The 26,518-nt window shown below is 42.8% G+C and overlaps 2 protein-coding genes across 4 annotated transcripts in view; both read right to left on the bottom strand.

Annotated features, from left to right (window-relative positions):
• The window catches only part of mrpl23 (mitochondrial ribosomal protein L23), an 873,401-nt gene that overhangs the window by 173,890 nt on the left and 672,993 nt on the right, over positions 1-26,518 (bottom strand). The gene's annotated exons all lie outside the window — the stretch shown is intronic.
• The window catches only part of th (tyrosine hydroxylase), a 67,965-nt gene that overhangs the window by 38,088 nt on the left and 3,359 nt on the right, over positions 1-26,518 (bottom strand). Inside the window, exons 2-4 of one of the 2 annotated variants that reach the window (XM_028791086.2) lie at positions 26,001-26,204; positions 15,247-15,421; positions 1,346-1,434 (exon numbers count right to left, since the gene is read on the bottom strand). In XM_028791086.2, coding sequence (XP_028646919.1) covers positions 1,346-1,434; positions 15,247-15,421; positions 26,001-26,204 — 468 coding nt within the window. Of the gene's footprint in view, positions 1-1,345; positions 1,435-15,246; positions 15,422-24,021; positions 24,102-26,000; positions 26,205-26,518 lie in introns of those variants that run through there. The other variant, XM_051923612.1, reaches the window with a different exon arrangement.

Below are 26,518 nucleotides of genomic sequence, written 5' to 3'. Positions count from 1 at the left end.
AGTGAAGTGTTGCATTGATTTTAAAATCTTGTTGTTTGTTTTTAAAGCCTTGCATGGTCTCGCTCCAAAATATATCTGTGACCTCCTTCACCCCTATGTGCCACCAAGAGCACTGAGGTCATCTGGATGACTGCTCCTTGTAGTGCCAAGATCTCGGCTGAAGTCGAGGGGAGACTGCGCTTTCTCATTTGTTGCTCCACGGCTTTGGAATGACTTGCCTCTTCACATCAGGTCTTCATCCTCGATTGAGGTTTTTAAAAGTCGGCTTAAGACCTACTTATTTTCTTTAGTCTTTCATTATGTATGATGGGATTGTGGTGGATGTTATAATTGGTTGTTTTGTTAATCTGCTTGATTGTTTGTATTGTGTTTGTGTTTATTTTAACGCTTTTTTATACAGCACTTTGGCGCAACCTCTGTTGTTTTAAATGTGCTTTTATAAATAAAATAATCTAAATCTAATCTAATCTAAAATGTCACTGTATTGGATGTGCTGCACTAATGCATTAAGAAGGCTAACAGAATGTCATGGTATATAGCATGGCGTGTGGAGTACAAGTCATTAATAACACACTGGTGAGGCCTCATCTGGAGTCCTGTGTGTAGTTTTAGTCTCCAGGCTACAAAAAGGACATAGCAGCACAAGAGAAGGTCCAGAGAAGAGCAACTAGGCTGATTCCAGGGCTACAGGGGACGAGTTATGAGGAAGGATTAAAAGAGCTGAGCCTTTACAGTTTAAGAAAATGGGGATTAAGAGGAGACCTGACTGAATTGTTTAAAAATTATGAAGGGGATTTGTTCAGTCGATCGAGACGGTGACTTTAAAATGAGTTCATCAAGAACATGGGGACAACACTAGGAAACTTGTAAAGGGTAAATGTTGCACAAACATTGGGAAGTTTTTCTTTACACAGAGAACCACAGACACTTGGAGTAGTAGAAGTAGTGTAGCAGACGGCAGGACTTTAGGGACCTTCAAAACTGAACTTGATGTTATTTTGGAAGAATTATGTGGATAGAACTGGCGAGCTTGTTGGGCTGAATGGCCTTTTCTTGTCTAGATTGTTTTAAAAAAATAACCTTGTAACTTAATGAAACACAGATATGAGTACTATCTATAAAATTAACATTTTCTCCCATAAAAAACTTTTTTTCATATTTTAGGCAGCAATTCTGAATTCATCACTTTCTGGCACCTGATTTGTTTTATATTTTACACTGAAAGATCTTTACCAAATTAACAGACATACATGGAGATCAATAAATTCACCTATTATAGAGAGAATGACTCAGATATACAATTCTAAAAATAAAAAATGTAAATGCATCCATATGAATTACTCACAGGGTGATCTTGATCAAGGTCTGGGTCAAATTTTGTTACCAGATGGTGACATCGGTCCAGCTCTGAAATTTTCTTTGGAAACCAGTGAACTGTAAAAACACATGAAAAACAAAATCTTACAAATCAAAATGCATGAATATACTAATACAGACTTGAAAATAAAATTTTAAATTAATTTATACAATTCTCAGGCCCCACGTGATTTGCACACGTAGTCCTAAGTCCATCACGAATGGTCATCATAGTTAGGTCTGTCCTGTCGCCTCCTGCTCATGGCACCTCAAGGGTATTTCTCCATGGCCTGATCTGTAGCTTTCTTTGGGTTCTTTATAAAAGATGCAGGTAGGGTTGCCACATCATTTATTTTTTTCCTATTTAATACAGATAATACAAAAACAAAACATACTCCCAGAAAACGAAATAAAACAGAAAGAATAATAAAAAAAAAATGATACTATATATATTGTGATGGACGGCCGGCTACAGACTCCGGTCGCCACCCCCAGGCCACCAGGAGGAGCCCTCCGGACAGCATGATCGTGCCCCGAGTTCCAGCAGGGCCTCATGGACTTTGTAGTTTATATACACAGCCATGCTGGATACCTTGGGGGCAACCGGGAGTCGCTGTAGGGGGGCTAGTGGGCTCTTATGTGCCCTATAACCCGGGAGTCACGTGACGGGAAGGAACGACGTGCTCCCGGGCTGAAGAAAGGACTGTTTACCCTGACCCGGAGGGAATAAGGACTTGTGGGTTTGGCCAGGAACCACTTCCGGGTCAGGGGATATAAAAGGACTGTGGGAAAGCCCAGACACTGAGCTGAGCTGGGAGGTAGGGTGGCGAAGTGTCTGGGCGAGGAGGATTGGTTTATTGAGAGAGAGAGAGAATTGTGTTTATGAGTGTGGAGTGGAGGGTGCTTTGTGCACTGTGTAGCAACAAAATAAATAATTATTGTACATTCACCTGGTGTTCAGAGTGGTACCTGAGGGTTCAAGAGGTGGACCACGCCTCTATCTGTTACACTATATATAAAAGCCATTATGATAAAGCTAGTATGATGTCACACATGTGCATCTGGGAGAGAGCCTCAGGGCGGAGTGGTGGTTCTAAGGCTAAGGATCTGCGCTGGTTTCCAGAAGGTTGTCGGTTCGAATCCCCATCACTGCCAAAAGAGATCCTACTCTGCTGGGCCCTTGAGCAAGACCCTTAACCTGTAATTGCTCCAAGGGCGCTGTACAATGGCTGACCCTGCGCTCTGACCCCAAGGGGTATGCGAAAACTAACAAATTCCTAATACAAGAAATTGTATAAGGTGAAATAAAGAACAAAAAAAAAAATAGCTGTTACACTTTGAGCCATAGGGTGGTGCTGTTATCTAATGCCTTTTCTCTTTATCCTTCTGCAAATGAATGATTGACAGTTCTTCTGTCTCTGATGTCACTTCTGGTTTCCGCCCTCCTGAACCTGCCCCTTCCAGTTTGCAGGAGTCATAACTGTCTCTAACACCATGTTGGGGCAGTCTGAAGAAGGGCTGCATCTGAACAAGAAGAAATTTGATTACCAAATCTTTATTCTGTTTCTGTTTTTGCCCATTACAATACTTGGGGATCACTATGGTGCTCCAAATCTTTCTGACACTTCTTGTGTTGATGGCTTATCCCACCGTTGTAATGCATTAACTAACAGCTGTCAAAAATAAACGTTATTTATTTTTTTGTGCTAAGTACTGGATGATAGTTTTTTCAATTATGAACGATCCATTTTGTGGGGATCTGATATACTTTTTATGAATTTTGGACAAAGTTTAATTTTTTATTTTGCCATTACTGCCTTTTGTTTATATAACAGGCAGCTACTTGTCACATGTCTACAAGTGGCTTCGATGACGCATGTGGAAGTTCTTCTGTCCATCTGATGGCCCTGTAATTTACAGTAGCTTCCATCCATCCATTTTCCAACCCGCTGAATCCGAACACAGGGTCACGGGGGTCTGCTGGAGCCAATCCCAGCCAACACAGGGCACAAGGCAGGGAACCAATCCTGGGCAGGGTGCCAACCCACCGCAGGACACACACAAACACACCCACACACCAAGCACACACTAGGGCCAATTTAAAATCGCCAATCCACCTAACCTGCATGTCTTTGGACTGTGGGAGGAAACCGGAGCGCCCGGAGGAAACCCACGCAGACACGGGGAGAACATGCAAACTCCACGCAGGGAGGACCCGGGAAGCGAACCCGGGTCCCCAGGTATCCCAACTGCGAGGCAGCAGCGCTACCCACTGCGCCACCGTGCCACTACAGTAGCTTCATCCCTCAATATAGAAATTCTATCTCAAACCTTCTTTACAGGATAGCATTATGACTTTATGTGGATAATGGTGTCCTCTTTGCTTCGTCTGACTGTGCACCTTCAGCATGCATTCAAGTAATTCACTACTGAGTGTGAAGAGGTTGGGATGAGGATCAGCATCACCAAGACTGAGGTCAAGGCCCCCTCTCATAAAAGAGTGGATTGCTCTCTGTAGGTGGGAGGGGGACAACTGCCTTTAGTGGCGGAGTTCAAGGATCTCGGATTTTGTTCACAAGTGATGGAAAAAAGGGAACATGAGATCAACAAGTAGATTGAAGTGGAGGCAACTGTTCTACAGGTTTTAAAGTGGTGAATGATGGTGAAGCAGGAGTTGAGTCCAAAGACAAAACGACTTAGTTTACCGGTTTACCTTGTGACGGGCGGCCTCGGCCATTACCCTGCCGAAACAGCAGCTGGATAGAAGGACTAAGGGTAGAGATCATCTACGAAACACTATCTCCCCTGGGACGCTAGAGGGCAGCGCTCCTGGGCAGCTGTGGCACCACAGATTCCCGCTGGGCACGCTGGGACTTAGATTTTGGTAGAGCCCTGTTGGGTTCCGTAGGGGGCTGACAGGGGGAGTTGCAGAACCCTATAGTGGACTTCCACCACACCTGGGAGTGAGTGATTCCAGGTAACACTGATGAGCCACCTGGAGCACTCCCAGGAGCTGTATAAAAGGAGGCGCCTCACTCCATTTGGGGAGCCAGAGTTGGGAGAAGGTGGATGAAGCTTGCCTGAGTGGGAGAGGAGGGGAAGGATAAAGAAAGGAAGAGAAAGAAGAGAGCTGTGCTTTATGTACTGTGCTGTAGGAAGCACAGAAAAGCGTTCCCCAGCTGTGTGCTGGACTGGAACTCGTGTCCTGCCTGTCCGTGTCGGAGTTATGGCGGCTGTACACTGTAACAGATAGCCCAGCCACAGACAGACACAATACCCGAAGTTCACAACACACGTGTTTATTTACAAAGTGTACAAACTGGTTCCACCAACTCACATACTATTCCTCAGTTCTTTCTCTCTTCGGTTGCCTCCACTCCTCTCTCGCAAGCGCCATCTTCCTCCTCCCGACTCCGGCTCCCTGAATGGAATGAGGCGGCCCCTTTTATAACTCCCTGGATGTGCTCCAGGTGCTCTGAGATGGTCTTCCAGCAGCACTTCCTGGTGTGGCGGAAGTGCTGCCCTTGCACACGGAAGCACTCCAGGCGTACACAGTTCCTGGAGCGGCAGCACTTCCTAGTGTGGCGGAAGTGCTGTCCTCCAGGGCTCGGGAACCATCCAGGCGCCCCCTGGGGTTGGCCACGGACCCCCACAGGGTTGAGACTCCCAGCTCCGTATCCGTGGTCCTTAATTGAAATCAGGGGGGCTGCCCTTTTGCGCCCAAGGGAGATATTGCCCCTCTCCCGGTTCTTTCCTGATCCAGGAATCCCAGTGGGGAAAGGTCGCTGGTCGTCTTCCACAACACGCCCCGGTGGTCCACAACCTACATCCCTGACCTCACTTGAGGTTATAAACTCTTGGTAACAAGATTGTGAGTACAAATGGCTGGAATGAGGTTTCTTCACAGGTTGGCTGTGTTGATTCTCCATGATAGGTTCAGAAGTTCAGAGATTCAGGTGAGTTATAGACGAAAGTCGCTACTCCTCTGGAATGGGAGAAGCAAGCTGATGTTTTTTGGACATGTTGTAAGGTTGTATCCCCGGTGGCTCCCCTTAAAACATGTCCCATTGGGTGGAGACCCTGTGGTAGACCCATGATATGCTAGATTACTTATATCTGTCAGCTGTTTTGGGAACACCTCAGTATTCCTACTTGGAGTTGGAATCTCTATATGGGGACGGGAATGTCCGGGTTGACCTGTGTCACAAAGGCGCTATATTGTGCCCGACCCGGCACAGACTTGACACAGGAGGCACTATCAAATACAACTATTTTATTATTCTTCAGCTGGAGGGCACGTCTTCCCCGTAAACCCCCCAGCTACAACACAGTTCCAAGCACTGTTCACCACCAGTACAGCCCAAGCACAAAACCTTCTTCTCCTTGGCACCAACACCACCACCACTCCTCTCTAGCAACCTTGTCCTCCTCCACCCGACTCTGGCCCTTGAGTGGTGGTCACTGGCTCCTTTTATAGGTCACCTGGAAGTGCTCCAGGTGCTTGATTACCGAGTTCCGGCGGCACTTCCAGGTGTAATGAATCTGTTGCCCATACGGGCTCAGGAGCCCCAAACACAGCACCCCCTGGCAGTACATGCGGTACCCAACAGGGCTGCCCCCAACTCCAATTCCCAGGGAGCCATGTGGGAAACCCAGGCACTACTCCAGCCCAGGGGGGCGGCCATCTAGCGTCCAGGGGGAGGTATTGCACTTTCCAGGGCTGCTCCCCCCGAATATACTGTGCAGGGGTGTCCCGGCTGGGCATGGATGCCAGCCGCCTGCCACACCTGCTTGACCTATCGCCACCACGACCATCACCAGGAAAAGCGATTTCAAAAGATGAGATAAGACCTTTCTAGAACAGCTTCTTTATTTTTCAAGTAGGCCTAGTTTGGTTTCGGTTTTCTACTTCTTTCTCTTTTTGATTTCCTTTTTGATTTGCTGTCATGTTTTGCTAGCTGGTGATTATGATCTATTCTGTTCTGATCCTTGCCTGTCCCTCAGTTTTCCTGCCATTACATCTCTTTGCCTCCTTGTTCCTCACAATAAACTTCTGGAGATGTTGTCTCTACAGCAGCACCCAAATGTTGTGATCGAATTGGACTGATGGAATGACTCAATAAAGTTAGTTGTCATTTGAGTGAAGAAATAAGCAAACATCTTGTATGAAGAGAAAAGGAGGAGGAGGAAGAGGAGGTTGGAAGCATCCATCTTGGGTATGACGTTAAGAGAAAAGGCAGAAGAATAATCATGAAACAAGCTGGGGTCTGATGCACAAGTAGGCGAAAGATCTTTTTTCAAAAGCAAAATGATAACCGAATAAAATGGAAAACAAAGCCAAAAGTTCAAAACCAGATTAGTTTTTTTAAATCAGTTGGTTACAATGTTTCATCGATTTTAATTATACGTAATTGTAATTCATTTTTATGAACATGAATCACCTTCCCAGCTACCCCGCAGTATTATAGCAATGAGACACACAAAATGGTGCTAGTCGTTAAAACAAATTTATAAAAATCGGAGCACTCATGAAAAACAAGCACACTTAAAATGGTGACGAAACAACTCCACCAAATACACGTGTAATATTTTCAGAACCAAAGATAAAAATACTGATTTTAATTTTGCTGATACCAATAACTTGTAAAAAATACTTTCAGATCAGGGCTGAAGTGCAAAAGCTTTCACAGACAGGAGCTTAAATCCTGAATGAAAGAGAAGACCAATCGGTATTCAGAATAAGTTCATGGAAAGAGCTTGTCACACATGTATGCTTAGGAGGCAGTCAAAGGGCTCAAATCGGGGTATTGACAAGCCAGATCGAGGGTTGGCGGTGAGCACTCATGTCTCTTTTTCTCTGCCCACAGACCTTCAGAAGAGAAAACCAAACCACTTGATTGCTTCACTTCCTCCTCTGTTCCTGACCTCACTTCCGGCACCCACTGATGACCTCATTTCACTTCCTGTCCTGCAAGCATGCTCTTCCTGTCCTCCCACTATACAAGCAGTCAACACCAACAGTCAACCGGTTAATAGTTTTGATTGGGCTCAGTCCATAGTGAGTACTCTTTCTTAAATGGTTTTGCACTACAATAAACGGGTGGATCTCAAGCTCCTTTTTATTGTGGTCATGTCTTTCTACAAGCTCTCATAGCACCAGATGGATTCATTCATCTAATTCTACTTATTTCACTGCAGGGATGCAGTGATCCATTATTTGTGTGATGCAAGAACAAGTCAACTCAGATCATAGGTGGCACTTGGCCATTGAATTGCAAACCCACACATACTGGTCTAATCTAGAGTGGCCTATCAACCTAATCTTTAACTGTCTGGGACATGGAAGGAAGCTTTCTCATCTATATATTTTAAATAGTAAGACGTTTGTTTGTTTGTTCATCAGTCATGCAAAAATTGCTGAGCCAATATATTTTATTAACTCCTTGAGGGCTGAATATTTTTTCCAGTTTTTTTTTTGCCTTCGGAAAAGCAAACAAAGCAATGGTTTCCACAACAATAAATCAACTTATAATGTTTGTTGCTGTGTACTGTGGCTGCTGTTGGCACCCTTTCGACGTCTCTGGCAGCTGCGCGTGGTCGGCAGGAGTGCCTGGCGGGCCAGCTTTTCTGGTTGTCTTCATGTGGCAGATGGGTGGCAGTGGCAGTTGCAGTGTGATGTAATCTGGTTTGTACCTTGTGGACCACCAGGCTGGTACTGCTACCTGAACCCAACACATACAAGCGTGGGACACAAGTTCAAGGTACAATCGAGTTTTTATTTTCTTTTTACCTCATGGGAAACGCCTTCCCTGTTTCTCACAGGCACAACACAGTCCAATACAACAAGACTTCCTTCACTCTCATTTTTTTCTCCTCCACTCATCTGGTCAAGCTTAGCCTTCCTCCTACCGACTCTGGCTCCCCGAATGGAGTGAGGCGGCTCCTTTTATTCAGCTTGCCGAGTAATGGCTGCTGGCTCCTTTTATACGTTAACCCTTTTTACCCTAACCCTTCCGGGTGTGGCAGAAGAACTACCCATAAGGGCTCAGCAGCTCCTGCTGCAGCACCCCCAGGTGGTGCACGGGGATCCCAACAGGGCTGTACCACACTCCGAACTCTCATGAAGACTTGCGGGAGTCCGAGGCACTGCTACAACCCAGGGGGGTTGCCATCTAGCGTCTAATCCTCCCAGAATGGAGTCGTCCCTGCCCCGGCCTCATGCTACAACCTCTTGTCATCATACGTGGCTGAATCCATCCAGGCAAATGCGGCTGTAGACACATCAGCTACACGAATTAGCTCAGCACCGCGGTCAGCTGGGAACCCCATGAGCTGATGACAAAACCTCACTTTCATGTTTCAATCCCCGTCTCTGGATCACCTGCATCTAAAATCGGAGTCCAACAAGTCAGAGTCTGATTCAGTGATAACACGCAAAACGTCACCCCATGAAGTATTTTGCTTTGCGCATTCTCTTGGGTCTCTTGTCAGATGTCAATGCCGTTTTTAGTGACTGTTTGCTCTTTACTACTCATGCACGAGCAGGGAGTGAAGGTCAAACCAATGTAGCTTAACTTTCCTTCTGCCAAAGAGGGTCACGGTAAAATGCAACAGCAAGTTTTGTCGCCGTTGACAGCTGATTACCATCATCTACCCCTGAATTTCGACAAAAGTCGATATCCACCCTGATAGAGTTAATATTGTGCCTTTCCCATGCTCAACAATTAACTTAACACTAGAATTACCAGTCTACGAAAAAACTCGTAGATCCGGCCGTCTTTAAAACCATTCTCACCTCTCTTTTGTCTTCTAAATGTGCCGATTAAGACGAGCAGCAAGTAGCCGGCTATTCCATCCCCCACCGTCGCAGAACGTTCACTAAGTTTTCCCAGCTCATGCCTTGTTTGATTATCTGGGAGCGACTAAACTGCTGGAGTTTTAGAACGGAAATAATAGATTGTTATTTGGAATACACGCATTTCATGCATGTTCCGTTTCTACAGTAATCTGTGTAAACACATTGCTAAAACAGAAACTTTTTCATATTTTAGTAATAAATGTTACAAAATATAGGCATAAACTATAGAATGTGTGAAGCCTGAAGTCCAAACATCAAATAAACACTTTTACAAAAGGTTCAAGGATGCTACGACACCTTCCGTGGCTTAACGCTAAAATTTGCTGATTTGGAGCACAGCAACCCTGCCGTGCTACCGAGACGCAAGTTTGATTCCCAGCTTTGAAGAAAGTGTTTTTTTTTTCCTCAAACGGACATAAAATTTATAAATTGGTATGCACTGTAAATCGTTAAGTTTAAAATGTCGATTGCGTTTATTTCTGTTGATTAATTCATGCTTTTTACTTTTACTTCATGCTTTTTTTCAGAACGGGAGCTTGTTCAGCTTATTCAGCTTCTAATCTGACTCAAACAGCGCCAGTATAACTTCACACCCGATCTGACGCTGTTCGTTTTCAAATAATGTTGCATTACTTCGATGATGTTTTCTGATTGGTACTATTCGTGTCATAAAATGATTTCTTCAGAACGTCACATATATTTGTCTCTTTCTTTTTTTAAAATGTGCGTTGTAGCACTCAGCAACTGGCTACCTGCATGTTCTTGCGCACACTGAATAAGACAGTGCTATATGCAATCATCAGATTCAAATGTTAACAGTTAACAGTTATATAGCACGGAATGGAAATCAGCAGTTCTTAGCATTGCGCCACGCAAGCTGTCATATCAGCCGCCTACTGTAACTTGCTTTCTTTTTTCTTCGGTTATATTCTTGAATAAAAGTACACTTGTTTTGTTATACTTTTACATCAACATATGTTCCTGTGTTTGAGCTACATGGGCATGCTCAAAAAATACAGTATAATATAAAAATACTGTATAATGCCACGAAAAGTGCATGCAGACACTTCAGTTCGCAAGCATTGGTACGACAATGCAGTCATAAGTACACTGCAGAGCTATAGCGCGTCTTTATGTGAAAACAGCAGTGTCAGATGGGGAGTGTCTGATGATTACATATAGCGCTGAAGTTACTGCTCTTTACTATGCTTTCCTCTGCATGTCCTGGAGTACAAAAGAAACAGCATAGAGCAACATGTGGAGACTGGCAAGATTGTGGGGAAAAAAAACACGTGGTCGTATGTATCGTGATAAACTGCAGAGCTATAGCACGTCTTTATGTGAAAACAGCAGTGTTAGGTGGGGGGAGGGGGTGGTAGGGAAGGATCCTGAACGCGACAGAGAATGAAAAGTGAATTAAAAAAAAAACAAAAACAAAGCTAACCTTTGCAAATATCATAAATTACACCGGCTGTTACAGACTGAAATCAAATGTATCTTTTTATTCTAAAATAGTAAAAATAAGAACACTTCACTTCTCAAAAGGGAGTCAGCAGGATCAAACTCATAACCTTCTGCTTGCCAGTCGGCAACTTATACTGTTGAGCCACAGCGGAAGTCATAATAAATGAGTATCAATGTCACACACTAAGGCGGCTTTTTTTTTGTACCTTTTGTGAAAGTGTTTCTTTGATATTTGGACTTCAGGCTTCATACATTATATAGTTTATGCCTACATTTTGTCATTTGTTACTAGAATATAAAAAACGTTTCTGTTTTAATAATGTGTTTACACAGATTACCGGATCTACGAGTTTTTTCGTAGGCTCTGGTAATTCTAGTGTTATTAACATAAGTGACTAAACACTGAGAACAATTAATTAAATCAACAGAGGGAAAGGAAATCTACATAAATCAACAGTTACAAAATAAAATGTAATCACAAGAAAAAAAAGGCAAAAGTGAAAAAGCCAGGGCCAGAGCCACGTGATATCATTCCACCCTACATCACACACTGCAACAGCAAAAGCCAGTTTGAAAACCCTTTGAATGTCTGCCCTCAGGCAGGCCACAGTGTAATCGCGCTAGTGTTTCTATTTCTGGTAGGTCCGGAGAGAGGTAATTATTCACCAACAACCAATTATTTTGTTAATACAGAATTTACTCAAAGTAGATTTCGCAAGACATGGATTGGAGAAGACAAGTCAGAAGGATTAGAACAATCTCGCAAAGCTGAGCCTTCTGAAGCAAAACATCCTCTTAGTCATCTTAATCACCTACATGCACTGTGTGGCTGTTGTCGTGTATCAACTTGAGTTTATATGTTTTATTGGTGTCTTAATAATATTATCATATCTAATATTTTTATGTATTTTTAATTTTGTCTTTTTAAAATGTGCCTCCATTCCATGTGTTTTGTGAGTGAAGCTCTAGGAGGCAGGGCCACCCTGATATCACCTCAAACTTTATCTGGTTTGTATTAGGATTATATTGTATAATGAAGCTCAGGAGTCCCAAAGCATGTAAACCCCCGAACAGTTTAAAAAAAATGCCCCGTACAGGGGAATCCCATCACACTAACCCCCATCCAAGGGGTTAGTATAACAGAGGACAACATAGATTCAGTCAGTCAGTCAGTCAGTCATCATCCAACCCGCTATATCCTAAAACAGGGTCATGGGGGTCTGCTGGAGCCAATCCCAGCCAGTACAGGGTGCAAGGCAAGGAATAAACCCCAGGCAGGGGGCCAGCCCACAGCAGGACACACACACAGACCCACACACCAAGCACACACTAGGGACAATTTAGAATCGCCAATGCACCTAACCTGCATGTCTTTGGACTGTGGGAGGAAACCCACACAGACTCGGGGAGAACATGCAAACTCCACGGAAGGGAGGACCCGGGAAGCAAACCCAGGTTTCCTAACTGCGAGGCAGCAGCGCTACCACTGCACCACCGTGCCGCCCAACATAGATTCATCATAAATTAAATAATATTTTTAAAAGAGGATATGTTACACAGTGAAGTTTCAAAGAGGTACAGCAAGGAATGCCTGACAAGACAAAGTAATTCAAGGCAAACAAATCCATCCATCCATCCATCCTCTTCCGCTTATCCGAGGTCGGGTCGCGGGGGCAGCAGCTTGAGCAGAGATGCCCAGACTTCCCTCTCCCCGGCCACTTCTTCTAGCTCTTCCGGGAGAATCCCGAGGCGTTCCCAGGCCAGCCGCGAGACATAGTCCCTCCAGCGTGTCCTGGGTCTTCCCCGGGGCCTCCTCCCGGTTGGACGTGCCCGGAACACCTCACCAGGGAGGCATCCTGATGAGATGCCCGAGCCACCTCATCTGACTCCTCTCGATGCGGAGGAGCAGTGGCTCTACTCTGAGCCCCTCCTGGATGACTGAGTTCTCACCCTATGTTTAAGGGAGAGCCCAGACACCCTGCGGAGGAAACTCATTTCGGCCGCTTGTATTCGCGATCTCGTTCTTTCGGTCACTACCCATAGCTCATGACCATAGGTGAGGGTAGGAACATAGATCGACCGGTAAATTGAGAGCTTTGCCTTATGGCTCAGCTCCTTTTTCACCACGACAGACCGATGCAGAGCCCACATCACTGCGGACACCGCATCGAACCGCCACCTTACCGTGGTGGAGGGGTTTGTGTGTCCCAATGATCCTAGGAGCTCTGTTGTCCGGGGCTTTATGCCCCTGGTAGGGCCACCCAAGGCAAACTGGTCCTAGGTGAGGGATGAGACAAAGAGCGGTTATACAAACCTCCTATAACGAATAAAAAATTTGGACGGCGTTTTCCCTCGCCCAGATGCGGGTCACCGGGGCCCCACTCTGGAGCCAGGCCTGGAGGTGGGGCTCGATGGCGAGCGCCTAGTGGCCGGGCTTGCACCCATGGGGCTTGGCCGGGCACAGCCCGAAAAGGCAACGTGGGTCCCCCTTCCCATGGGCTCACCACCTATGGGAGGGGCCAAGGAGGTCGGGTGCAGTGTGAGTTGGGTGGTGGCTGAAGGCGGGGACCTTGGCGGTCCGATCCTCGGCTACAGAAGCTGGCTCTTGCGGCAAACAAATCCTAAACACAAATCCAGACACAAGTCAGAAAACATAGCACAGGTCAAAAATATCCAGAAATTCACAAAAAAATGCGAAGAAATAATTCAAGAAACTCGTCACTCCCAAATACATTCAAAGGAACTACAAGGAACTGTAGGCTGTCCTTCGCTTTTTAGGGCTAGGACTGCTCCCTTGCAATGATAGGCAGGTGGCTACGCCTCTTTGGAGACCAACCACAAAACACACAGAACATAACAAAGGAACAGAGAAAAGAGAAAATAATGAGTCAAAGACTTAAAAGTGAACAAAAAAGACATAAAACAAAAATCTGAACCTTTATAAAAAGTATTATTACTATTCTTGTTATTCTAGTTATTGGATGTGGCGAACCGTAAAGGGAGCAGCCGAAAGAAGAAGAACTTTAATTTTGTGAACAACTTTTTTTCTTTTTTGAGCATTTTGCTCTATTTTTTCTATTTTGTTAAATAAAGTCTTCCCTTTTAAAGGTTATCTGTTTCCCTGCAGTTTACAAGCCAAGGGTTTGTGGTTATTCTCTCCCTTGCAGTATATGGCATTTTTATATATTTTGGGACATTGTTTTCCTCTCTGTAGGTCTATCTGGGCCAAAGCCGGCAGGTAGTGGTCTGGGGTAAACTTGACTGGGTAAGTGTCATCTAGGTTGGCTAGTGAGGAAACTGACCTGCCTTTATGGGTCTAATTTGGAGATCTTAAACCTTTTTTGTCATCTGTGTGACAACAAAACATAAACAGTGACAAGTCCATTGTGACTGCTATGTTCTTCTCATGTGATGCACATGTTTCACAATTATATTTTGTATTTTTGCTTCCTTAATAGAGCTGGGCATGATGGAACATCTACTTTATTGGTCTCCCATTCATAGTCACAGGGCAGAGAAATCTAGAGGCAGCAGCGACCTTAATCCCCTTAAGGCATGCCCTGTAATTATACAACTTTAGAGCAAGCACCTAGCGGTAAGACTTTAGAGCTTTGGTTGTTTTAATTATCTGATGTTTATAACCAGAAACTAGCAGAGACACAAATGGAGGCATTTACTGTGAAAGGCTGTTTATGGCATCTCCATATGGCATGTGCTTTCTCATTTTTTTTATTTTTAATAAATTTGCAAAAATCTCAAGTAAACTTTTTTCACGTTGTCATTATGGGGTGTTGTGTGTAGAATTCTGAGGAAACAAATGAATTTAATCCATTTTGGAATAAGGCTGTAATATAACAAAATGTGGAAAAAGTGATGCGCTGTGAATACTTTCTGGATGCACTCTATCTATCTATCTATCTATCTATCTATCTATCTATCTATCTATCTATCTATCTATCTATCTATCTATCTATCTATCTATCTATCTATCTATCTATCTATCTATCTATCTATCTATCTATCTATCTATCGTATAGTGCCCTCCCTTCCTTTCCATCTATCTAGATATTTTATAGTGCCTTTCACATCTTCCTCTTTCCATTTTCCAGGATCCCTAGAGGTTAATGCAAAAACAAAAACTGACAGCGCACAATGAAAGCCAAAATGGTATGACAACAAAATAATAAATTATTTGTTCCTCAAAAATGCACCAGACATGAAATCTGACTTCAGAATCAGTGTGATGGACTGGGAGGTTAAAGAACCAGATAGTCCCAATATGTTCTAAAAGCACTTCCAAAAATGTTCACTAGTGAGGGAAATCCTATCAATATATCTATCCAGAGTCATGTGAAAATAAAGCTTAACATCTGTTTTTATTTATTTTTTATTTGGAGGGGTCAGTGACAAAAACAATCTTTTAAAATCAGGACACTACACATTAGCATTCTTTAACTGTAAACTTTAGCATACATGGCTGCAATCTAATCTTTACCACCAATTATGGCATATTAAAGATCAACTTTTTTTCAGGTATTAAAGAATGGTGGAAGACATTCATGACTCACATTTTTCCTCCTTTGTTGTCCGGACATCTTCTGAAATTCTCTTCATTGAGCTGATGAGAGTGCTGAGATCAGACAGGTGAACCTCACACCGAATAAAATATTCAAGGTCTTCAAGAGTGTCTTTAGGTTTCCGACTGGGTCTCGTTTCAAGGTGATGAATCTTTGCCTCAAAGGTCTACAAGTTATCAAAAGAAACAGGGAGCTGTAATGTTAAATCAGATAAGGTACAAGTCAAATTTCACCCAACTTTTTATTCCTCTTCAAAACAAATATTTCACCCAAGTATTTATAAAAGAAGAAACAAATGGAATGCCTGATGCAGAAATAAAAACAACTTCTTGAGTTCATTGGTTTTAAAATAGAAGAACCAGATGTGCTTCAAGCCCTCAATACGTTGAAAACTAATATACTGTAACCCCTGGATCTGATGGGATTTTACCAATTCTATTGAAATAAATGGAAGAAGAAGTCATCTAGAAACCCTTATCAGGTAAATTTCAGCAGTCACTTCAGAAAGGAGAAGTACCTGAGGACTGGAAAGTTACAAATGTGAATTTCCCCCTGGGATTAATAAAGTATCTATCTATCTATCTATCTATCTATCTATCTATCTATCTATCTATCTATCTATCTATCTATCTATCTATCTATCTATCTATCTATCTATCTATCTATCTATCTATCTATCTATCTATCTATCTATCTATCTATCTATCTATCTATCTATCTATCTATCTTCATGAAAGGAGACAAAGTGGATCCTGATAATTACAAACCATATAGTCTTACTTATGTGACATCCAAAATTATGTAAACTATAATAAGAAATAAATGATAAAATTACTTAAACAAAAACGATATTCTAAGCAGCAGCCAACATAGGCTTATGAGAGAAAGGTCCTGCCAAACCAATCTTTTTAATTTTGTTGAAGATGCAACCAGAATAGCTGGCAAAAACAAAACCTACAACATAATTTCAAAAAGACTTTCAAAAAGCATTTGACTCAGTCATCTCACACCAAAGATTCATTCTGAAACTCAAAGCCGTAGGTATCAGAGATGACCTACAAAACTGGCTCTCAAAATTGGTTAACCGGAAGCAGACAAAGTATACAGAAAAGAGGAGAATGGAGTGAGGTCATCAGTGGAGTCCCCTCAGGGGTCTGTCCATGGATCCTTATTACTTTTTCTGATTCATATTAGGGATATTCAAAAAGTTTACACACTTTATTTTAACTCTATTAAGAATCAGCTCTGAACCCTTTCTTATTTGCAATGGTGATGGACAGGTTGACAGACAAGATAAGACAGGAGTCCCCATGGACTATGATGTTTGCTGATGACATTGTGATCTGTAGCGAGAGTAGGGAGCAGGTTGAGGAGACCCTGGAGAGGTGGAGATATGCTCTAGTGAGGAGAGGAATGAAGGTCAGTAGGAACAAGACAGAATATATGTGTGTAAATGAGAGGAAGGTCAGTGGAATGGTGAGGATGCAGGGAGTAGAGTTGATGAAGGTGGATGAGTTTAAATACTTGGGATCAACAGTACAGAGTAATGGGGATTGTGGAAGAGAGGTGAAAAAGAGAGTGCAGGCAGGGTGGAATGGGTGAAGAAGAGTGTCAGGAGTAATTTGTGACAGACGGATATCAGCAAGACTGAAAGGGAAGGTCTACAGGACGGTAGTGAGACCAGCTATGCTATATGGGTTGGAGACGGTGGCACTGACCAGAAAGCAAGAGACAGAGCTGGAGGTGGCAGAGTTAAAGATGCTAAGATTTGCATTGGGTGTGACGAGGATGGATAGAATTAGAAATGAGGACATTAGGGGGTCAGCTCAAGTTGGATGGTTGGGAGACAATGTCAGAGAGACAAGATTGCGCTGGTTTGGACATGTGCAGTGGACAGATGCTGGGTATATATGAGAGAAGGGTGCCAAGGATAGAGCTGCCAGGCAAGAGGAAAAGAGGAAGGCCTAAGAGAAGGTTTATGGATATGGTGAGCGAAGACATGCAGGTGATGGGTGTAACAGAACAAGATGCAGAGGACAGAAAGATATGGAAGAAGATGATCCGCTGTGGCAACCCCTAATGGGAGCAGCCGAAGGAAGAAGAAGATTAAGAATTTCAAGGCTAATTTCAATTACTCCTCCTCCCTCCCACCTTCACAGTTTCCGGCGAAAGTATAAAAGTGCAGATACTTTTTGAATGTTCCTCGTATTAATGACATTGATTTGGGTGTAGTTAGTAAACTTGTCAGATTTGCAGATTTGGGATGGCAGACACTAAGGAGGCAGCAAAAAGGCCAGGACAAGCTTCAGAGCTGGACGAACACCTGGAAAATGGAGTTTAATGTAGAAAAGAGCTACATGTCGGCAACATGAACATCATTTACAAATGAGAGACACAGTCATACAGGAAACAACATGTGAAAAGGATTGAGGGGTTTACTGTATGTTGATACAACATTTCCATTGACTAAGCAATGCAAAGAAGTAATTAAAAAGACAAATAAAATGTTATGTTATACCATAAAATCTGTTAAATTTAAGTCAATTGATGTTATGCTCAAACTATATAATGCAAGAGTGGGACCACATCTGAAGTGTTGTGTGCAGTTCTGGTCACCATGATAGAAGAAAGACATAAGCAGCGCTTGAAGCTGTGCAGAGGAGAACAGCCAAGTGAATCTCAGGACTTAATGACATGTCTTACTGTGAAAGACTCCGAGAATTAAACTCTTTAGTCTCTAGCAGAGGAGATGGCGTACGGACCTCATCCAGGTATTTAAAACCCTCAAAGGCATTGATAATGTAGTTCTAGTTGAAGTCTTTCAGCTTAAGGGTGAATCACGTACTCGAGGACATCAGTGGAAATTAAGGGGCAGTGCATTTAAAACTGAAGCCACAGAACACTTCTTTACTCAATGAGTCGTGGGACTCTGGACCAAGACATGGAGATGAAGCAGACACCTTGACAACCTTCCAAAAGAGTCTGGATGAGATACTGGAGACCACACAGCTATTAGCTAAACAAAAGAGCTTGATGGACTGAATGGTGTCCTCTTGTTTCTTATGTTCTTAAAGATTTTTTAGCTCATGTTGAATCTTATCTTTATATATAATTCATTACTGTGGCTGTTCGTTTGTCTGTCCAGGATTTTAAATCACCTGTAACCTGCAAACCATTTGATCTATTGTCCTGAAATTTGGTACACATATGCTACATGATGTCTACTATCCGCTTTCGGTGTGAAGATTGACCTCCAAGGTTATTCCTCTTTTTATTTTTATTTTATTTTATTGTAGAATCAACTCTCTGGTGCATGCCGTTCTCATCCCTACCACCTTCGCCATCACTTACCCTACCTCTTCATATCTTAAATCATTCTTGAGGCAGATTGAAGACTTAAGTGCCAGCTTAAGTGAAAAATTAAGGAACATGTACTAAGTAATTGCAACACAAACACCAACTTAATCAGTTTTAACACAAAAAGATGTCAATGAAAGAAGAGAAGCAGTGGGCCACTAGGGTGGAGAAAAGAAGAGCTTCTCAGGAAGCAGCAAGCGCATCAACCTCTGAGCAAACGAATGATAAACATACAGAGAAAGAGAGAGGATGAAAACTAGGAATGCTCAAGTCAAGTGTATTGACTACACGATTGCAGTGTGCCATTACTGGTAATAAATATTCATCCATGTATCAAATATCAACCCTTTACTCCAGTTCAGGGTTGCCGGAGGCCAGAGATGATCCTACCAGGAACTAACCCAGGCTGGGCCTCCAGTGCCCACTAATAATCTGCAAATCCTTAAGTCTGCTAGTGTCAAGTCTTCATTCTGGTTGAATATAAAGATGACAATTAAATACAATAATTGGGATGAAAATGAAAAGATGGAATGAGGGATGTATGGACTGTCTATTCATGACTTTAGTGTGTAGTAAATCTGGACACTAAACACTGAAATACTGGTCAGTAGTCTAGTGTTCTAAAATAAATGTCTGATTTTTATTTTTCTAAAGTTGAATACAAGCCTGAAATTTAATTAATATAAAATTGCTTTGTCAAATCGCCTTAAGTAATTCATGGTCGAAGAAGGCTGGAGGATCACTTTGTGCGAAGAAGGAAACCATCTTGGACAGGGTGCCAGTGTCTCCACAAGGTCCACTCTCACACCCATAATCACACTGGTACACAGGTGGACTTACCTTAAGTGAACATCTTTGGGAGTGTGGGAGAAACTAGTTGGGGGAATGGAAACCACAGAGACATGGGAACCACTTTGACAACACTGCAGGACTCAAAACCAGCACACTGGATCTGTTATTCAGCACTGCTACCCACTACACCACCATTCTACTCCTTATTTTGAATTAAACAAGCTTTATTTTTTTGCAGTGGCACTGTAAATACATCACAAAGGAACATATGGTTGCATGGTAGCTCCATCTTTTTACAATTTGAACCAGCTTTCTCTATTGAGGAGTCACAGCTTATATCAGCAGAGTCAGTGCCATTAAGGAATCACACCTACACTGGATGAAAGCCCATCAGGGTACCCACACAGACACACACTTAATTAGAATCTATATATATAATACACTAAGCCGCCAGCGAGCAAGACACCCATGGAGCATGCAGGACGGAGCCACGCCCACCAACTCTAAGACCATTGGATACGACGACAACTCACAGAGCCACGCCCACCAACTCGGACGCAGCAACTCACAAAACACGGCGTCATTGGATACGACGACAACTCGCAGAGCCACACCCACCAACTCGGACGCAGCAACTCACAAAACAGAGCGTCATTCGCGTTCGTCTCTGCTACACTCCACATACACCTCTAAGTCACGTTGACTTTTCATTATTCTTTTTGGATATGATGCACGACTGCATCCACCATCGCAAACTGTTTTACACGCCATGGTCTTCGAGTTGGTGGGCGGGTCTCCGTGAGTTGCTCTTGCGAGCGGGCACATGACCAGGCGGTGTGTATGCTTTGAGAACGGGGGTGGACGCGGCAGGACCATCTAAGAAGAGGCATGTTTATCACGGATGTGAATCATTGTATGCAGTGTGTAAAACAGTTTGTTTGTCGCGGATGTGAATCGCTGAATGAGTGTGCGACGGCGGTCCTCCAATTGTCAGTCACGGACAATTGTATGTTGCCCTCTCCAGAGTTCCATCTTTTCATTCACCTACAGTCGTATCCTCAAACCCACCCCATTTGGACAACTGTGTCTTTCAGGAAGTATTTAACCATCAATACATAATTATGCGGCGTATGCTACGCCGCGGGTTGGCTAGTTAACAATAACTCTGACCTGTATATTTGTGGGATATGCTAGGAGATCATAGTCTCCGGAAAGCTCACATGAACACAGGAGAATGACCAAACTCCTCATAGAGAATTACCAAGACACAACTCAGATTCATACCCCATGAAATTTCATGCAGTGGTGCTAAATATTGCAACCCCCATGCCCTTCTATATGATATAACCATCCATCCTTTTTCAGATTTACTTAGTTTAACATTGACATTGGCAGAATTGGGCACAAGGCAGGGACCAGCCTTAGATGAGATCCTCCATGGATATGCCTCCCCAGACCAACACTGACCCACCACCAAACCAGTCATGCTGAATGATGTTACAGGCAGTATAACATTCTCCAGACCCTTTTACGCCTGTCACATGTGCTCAGGGTGAACCTGCTCTCATCTGTGAAAAGCACAGGGGGCCAGTGGTGGACCTGCCAGTTCTGGTATTCTATGGCAAATGCCAATTGAGCTCCACGGTGCCGGGTTGGCAGTGAGTACAGGGCTCACTAGAGGACGTAGGGCATTCAAGCCACCCTCATGAAGTCTGTTTCTAATTGTTTGGTCAGAGACATTCATACCAGTGGCCTGCCTGCTGGAGGTCATTTTGTTAGCTTTGCCAGTGCTCATCCTGTTCCTCCTTGCCCAAAGGAGTAGATACCGGTCAGTCCTGCTGATGGGTTAAGGACCTTCTACGAGGGGCCCTGTCCAGCTCTCCTAGAGTCACTGCCTGTCTCCTGGAATCTCCTCCATGCCCTTGAGAATGTGCTGGGAGACACAGCAATCCTTCTGGCAATGACAGGCACATATAGATGTGCCATCCTGGAGAAGTAGGACTACCTGTGTAACCTCTGTAGGGTCCAGGTATCGCCTCATGCTACCAGTAGTGACACTGACCGTATCCAAATGCAAAACGAGTGACAAAACAGAGAAAGAGGGAAAAATGTCAGTGGCCTCCACCTGTTAAACCATTTCTGTTTTGGGGGTCGACTCATTGATGTCCCTCTAGTGCACCTGTTGTTCATTTCATTTTTCAACACCAAAGCAGCTGAAACTGAGTAACAAGCCCCTCTGCTACTTAACTGAGCAGATCAATAGCCCACAAGTTTCATTGACTTGATGCTATACTCGGATTAAAAAGTGTTCCTTTAATATTTTTTGAACAGTAGTTAATTATACAATTCATAATATGTAAATCTGATATTTAATTTAGCCACAGGGCAAGGCGTATGGTGTAGTGGTTAAGGCATTTGTCCTCAAAACCATGAGACTGTGGGTTCAAATGCCACCACTGATACTGTGTGACCATCAGCAGCTCACTTCACATACATGTCCTCCAACTGGAAAAGCTAAACCAAAGTCGCTGATCGCATCTTAAATGTTGTAACGCACCTTGGATAAAGGTATCCGCATATAAGTACACATAAAAAGGAGAACATTAATAAAGGCTCTGTGGTTAGCTTATTTCTCTGTGTCTTTAAAATAGCCTGATCCAACAAAATTTCTCCAAATAAGTTTTATTTCTTCTGGAAACAGAAACTCCAAAACTATAAATAAGTTTAGTGAAAACCATTCTTAGCTTCTCAAATAAAAAAGCAAGAAAATTAAACCGAAGATAGAGATAGAGATAGAGATAGAGATAGAGATAGAGATAGAGATACAGTAGATAGAAGCTCCTGACTTGCCTAAAGATAAGGCAGCAGTCACAGAATGGCATCATTATCACTCACATACACTCTGATTTGTACACTTTTAAAAAATAAAGGTACCAGAGTGTTTTTTTTTGTGCCTTTATTTTCAAGAGATTAGTCTATAAGAGAGAACCAGAGTACAATGTGAAAAGTGCACACGGACACAGGAAGAGCATGTAAACTCCACACTCACAGTAGCCAGTCCAGGTTTGACCACAGAGCTGTGATTCTACAGTGCCACTGTGCTTCCTAACAGTTTAAAATCTGTAGTTTGCCAGTACAGTGTATAGTTTGCATGTTCTCCCTGTGTCCACTGTGGATTTTCTCCAGTTTTATTCCCACTGTCCAATGACATGCAGGTTAGGTGACCTGATATTACTAAACTGACCCCTGCCCCCCTGTATGTTTGTGTTCATTCTGCGAAGGACTGGCACCTTATCCAGGTGTTGGTCCTGCCTTGTGCCCGCTTCCTGCTAGAATAGGCTCCAGCGTCCCCATGACACATTCCAGGATAAGCAGGTTTGAAAATAGATGGATAGTTTATCAGTAAAAAAGAAAAAATGAACGTTTCTGCGAATCCTTTATTTCCCGAATATCTAAATCTTCTAATGTGGATTTATGGTCTGGAGTCTGCAAGATTTACGTTTCACCAAAGCTTTTTACTTTACAAATATGATCGTGATTTATATTATACTTCCGATGCATTTATTAACATTTTTAATTCTCAAGCTGTTGTCTTGTTTGGTGTTTAATGACTTGTATACGTTTTCTGAGTGTTTCATGCAAAACCCCCTTAAATGTATTATTCTGACAGAATATTCAATTAGTAGAGAAGTAACCTCAGTCACCGCGGAAGGAATCCGCACCGATTCCCCGCAGCCTAAACTACAGAATCCAAATTGCGTTATGGCTGTCTTGGTTTTTACTCTTTTATCTCATTAACAAAGAAGACTGAAAGCAAATATTTCCGTGTCTCTGCCTGTTTTCCTGGCGTCATTAGGAGTCGTTTTTTTTTTTTTGTTTTGTTTCGCCTCAGGGTATCTGATAGGGACGGCTTTAACACACAAACGGACATAAAGATGTGGCCTGTTCAATAATTATAAAAGCAGGAAATAAATAAACCATACTCTCTCCCTTACCTCTTCTAGCGTCACGAAACAAATCGCTACATAAAGGACAGTTTTCTCAAATACCCTTTTGTTTTGTAAAACGAATCAGATATTAACGAATACTTTGAAACAGGCTCAGAAAATGGGAAGTCCTTGCACGATTCTCATTTAGAAAAGTGGCGCTGAGCAACAAGTAAAAGAACCAGCAAAGCTAAAAGCTTACGGGAAAAAAAGTTTTAAGCGATTGCTTAATAAACGTCATGCTCTGCTGTTGTAACATAACTTGGACACGTTTAGATCAGAGGGTGCATAAAGTTTAATTAACCAGTCTACACATCTGTCATATGTGCGCTCTCCAGCGTCACGTTTTTCACGCACAACTCAAAGGCCTGCATAGCAAAGCCGGCCCAAACCCCGTGTTAAAAGTGACCCATAGAAGTACATGCATGGAAAAATGGAATTGCGATCCGTCAAGAGATGGTTCCTGTCTTGAGTCTCACGCCCTCTGCCGACCGATTTCAATTAGGATTTAGCAGAGCGGAGAATATCTGAGATGTCATTTGTCCCTATTGCTTTATCTCAGACAGTCTGACTGACTGAGGACCACCAAAAAACAGCGAGAACGCGAAAACTTTAAAAAGGCGGCCGTCACCAGCCTGAAATCCATCTCACATCCAACAAATCCACTTATACCCCATGGTCTGCCCCAGTTGGTGTAGGCGAGTGGATATGACGATTGATTATCCGTTGCTGTTTCCCGCCTGGATACCACCGCTGCCGGCATAGCCTCTAACCTCCCATTATTGAAAGTTACTTTACTGTGCATTCCATATAAAATATTCTTTCCAGTGGTATTCATAACTAAGGTTTTTGTTTTCTTATAATCAGTCGTTTTCTAACCCTCTTATTCCTGAAGGGTCTCGGTGGTCTCCTGCAGCCTATCCCAGCCAGAATAGGGCACAAGACAGAAACAAACCCTGGACAGGTCGCCACTCTATCACCCGGCGAACACACACACACACGCGCACATCCCAAATACACACTCGGGCCAATTTAGTATCGACAATCCACCTAACCTGCATGTCTTTGGACTGTAATTATACGTTTAATTTATGCAAGTATCCCCCTCGAGTTCTGATTGGCTGCTCGTACTCAGTCCTTCCCTAAACTGGAAAACGCACTCTGTATAATAAAGGTGCCAGAGATGCTTTTCAGAGCGATGCCATTTGTTCTAGAAAGAAAGTTTATTTGGATCCGTAGCAAGTAATAATACATTTGTAAAATTTCAATGGGTCCCTGTTTTTAAAGGACTCTTGCTGCTTACAATAACAGACTAAATTCAGATGTTCTTCGTCTCTTAGTATCAATAGCATACTTTACATTAAAACAGGCACAATATGAGCACCCACAAGATATTAGTCCACGACATCAGCAACCTTTTCAAAGCCAAAAGAGCCATTTAACATAAAAATAACCCTTCATAGAATTAAATGTGTAGTATATTGTAAGTTTGGAATTTTGGGGATCCCGTAGTAATAAGGAATTATGGGTATTGGGGAGATGTTAAGAAGTAGATAATAATAATAAAGTGGTGTAACGTGTACTCTGAAACGATCTTAGTAAAAGGACCTGTTAAAGTTTATCACTTTGAACTTGTCTCCGTCTTCTTCCTTCTATCAAATGAAAACGCCATCAACAGACTTGGACATAAATCCAGCATATGCTAACTTAAGAAGAACATGTACATAATAAATAAACTATACAACTCCCCCCGCCCCCTTGATCATACTGACTTAGTCACACACCTCCCCCCCCCCCCCCCCCATGTGTTGCTATATATTTTGATTCTTGTATGTCTAAGCATTATCCTCTGATGAAGACCCCTGGTAGGGGTTGAAAGCTCAGGAATAAAAACTACTTTATGATACGTGATTCATTTTTTTCTCCCTTTGTGGATCTCCAGCTGCAAATATATATATATATATATATATAACAAAATGGTCCTTGGCCAAGCAATGATTCACGGAGGAATCTCACAACTTGGTAAAGAGCCATTTTACGACCGTTATTTTAAGAGTGTGCGAAAAAACAGCAGTCAGCTGCTGTTGGATGTTTTTTGAGCTTTAAAAATATTGTGACGAGAACGGGCCATTCAGCCCAACAAGCGTCCGTCCTGTTCATTTATAGTCTTAAGCATACGGGTTCGTAAATGGCACTTTATGGTTCTTTACTGGGTTGTGAGTCAACGCATAACAAAACACCATTTTGAAAACTCCGAAATCTTTAATAAATGGATTATCTATACGTAGGAGGAGACTAACAGATCAAGAAAACCTGGAGGTAGGGATGTGTTATTGTATGCAAACAGGGTTCTTCTAAAAATCGTGACTTATTGGTATTTCATAAATCTATTCATGTTTATTTACTGTATGGTGCCTGTTATGGATCTAAATAAATGAAAGGTTCTTTCTGGAACCTTCATATGGATGGGTGTTTCGGGAACAACAATGATTGCCCTATGATATCGCTCTGAAAACCCGTTCAGGCACCTTTATTTTTTAGAATTTGCACTGTCCGTTTATCTCGAACATTTATTTATTTATTTATTTTTTATTTATTTTCCTTCCTTACCTCAAAGACTTTCAGTGTGCGGGACAAGGACGAGTTTTTGGTGTTTCTCAGACGGAAGAACAGGTTGACCATAGCTTTTCCATCTTCTTCTTCAAAGACGATATGGTCGGCGGTGTCTCCAGATTCAGCAGCGGCCACTGCGGCTTCCCTTTCTTTTCGGGCATCTTCGATTAAACTTTGCCTCCTTCCAACAAACCTGGGCGACTGTAAAGGGAAATAATAATAATAATAATAATAATAATAATAATAATAACAACTTCGTCAAGTCTCAGAAAACATATAGGCAAGTGTTTTTGGTAAAACCGAACAGCAAGGCGAATCATGTTCGTTGAAAGGCGCTAATGATTTCCGTTTCTGAAAGGCTGCACGCCACAGCGCCTGCTCCAACAATTTCTCGCAAAATCCCTGAACGGGATGCCAGTCCCTCGAAGGGCACAATGTAAGACTAAACCTGAGCTATTTTAGTCTTGCCATCTAATATCCTTGAAAACCCAGGCAGGCATTCATATGGCTGCCTT

This window comes from Erpetoichthys calabaricus, chromosome 2 (genome assembly GCF_900747795.2).
Source record: "Erpetoichthys calabaricus chromosome 2, fErpCal1.3, whole genome shotgun sequence".
In the NCBI taxonomy this organism is placed as follows: Eukaryota; Metazoa; Chordata; class Cladistia; order Polypteriformes; family Polypteridae; genus Erpetoichthys; species Erpetoichthys calabaricus.
The sequence above is the reverse complement of the archived record's forward strand: the minus strand, read 5'-3'. Positions and strand labels throughout refer to the sequence as shown.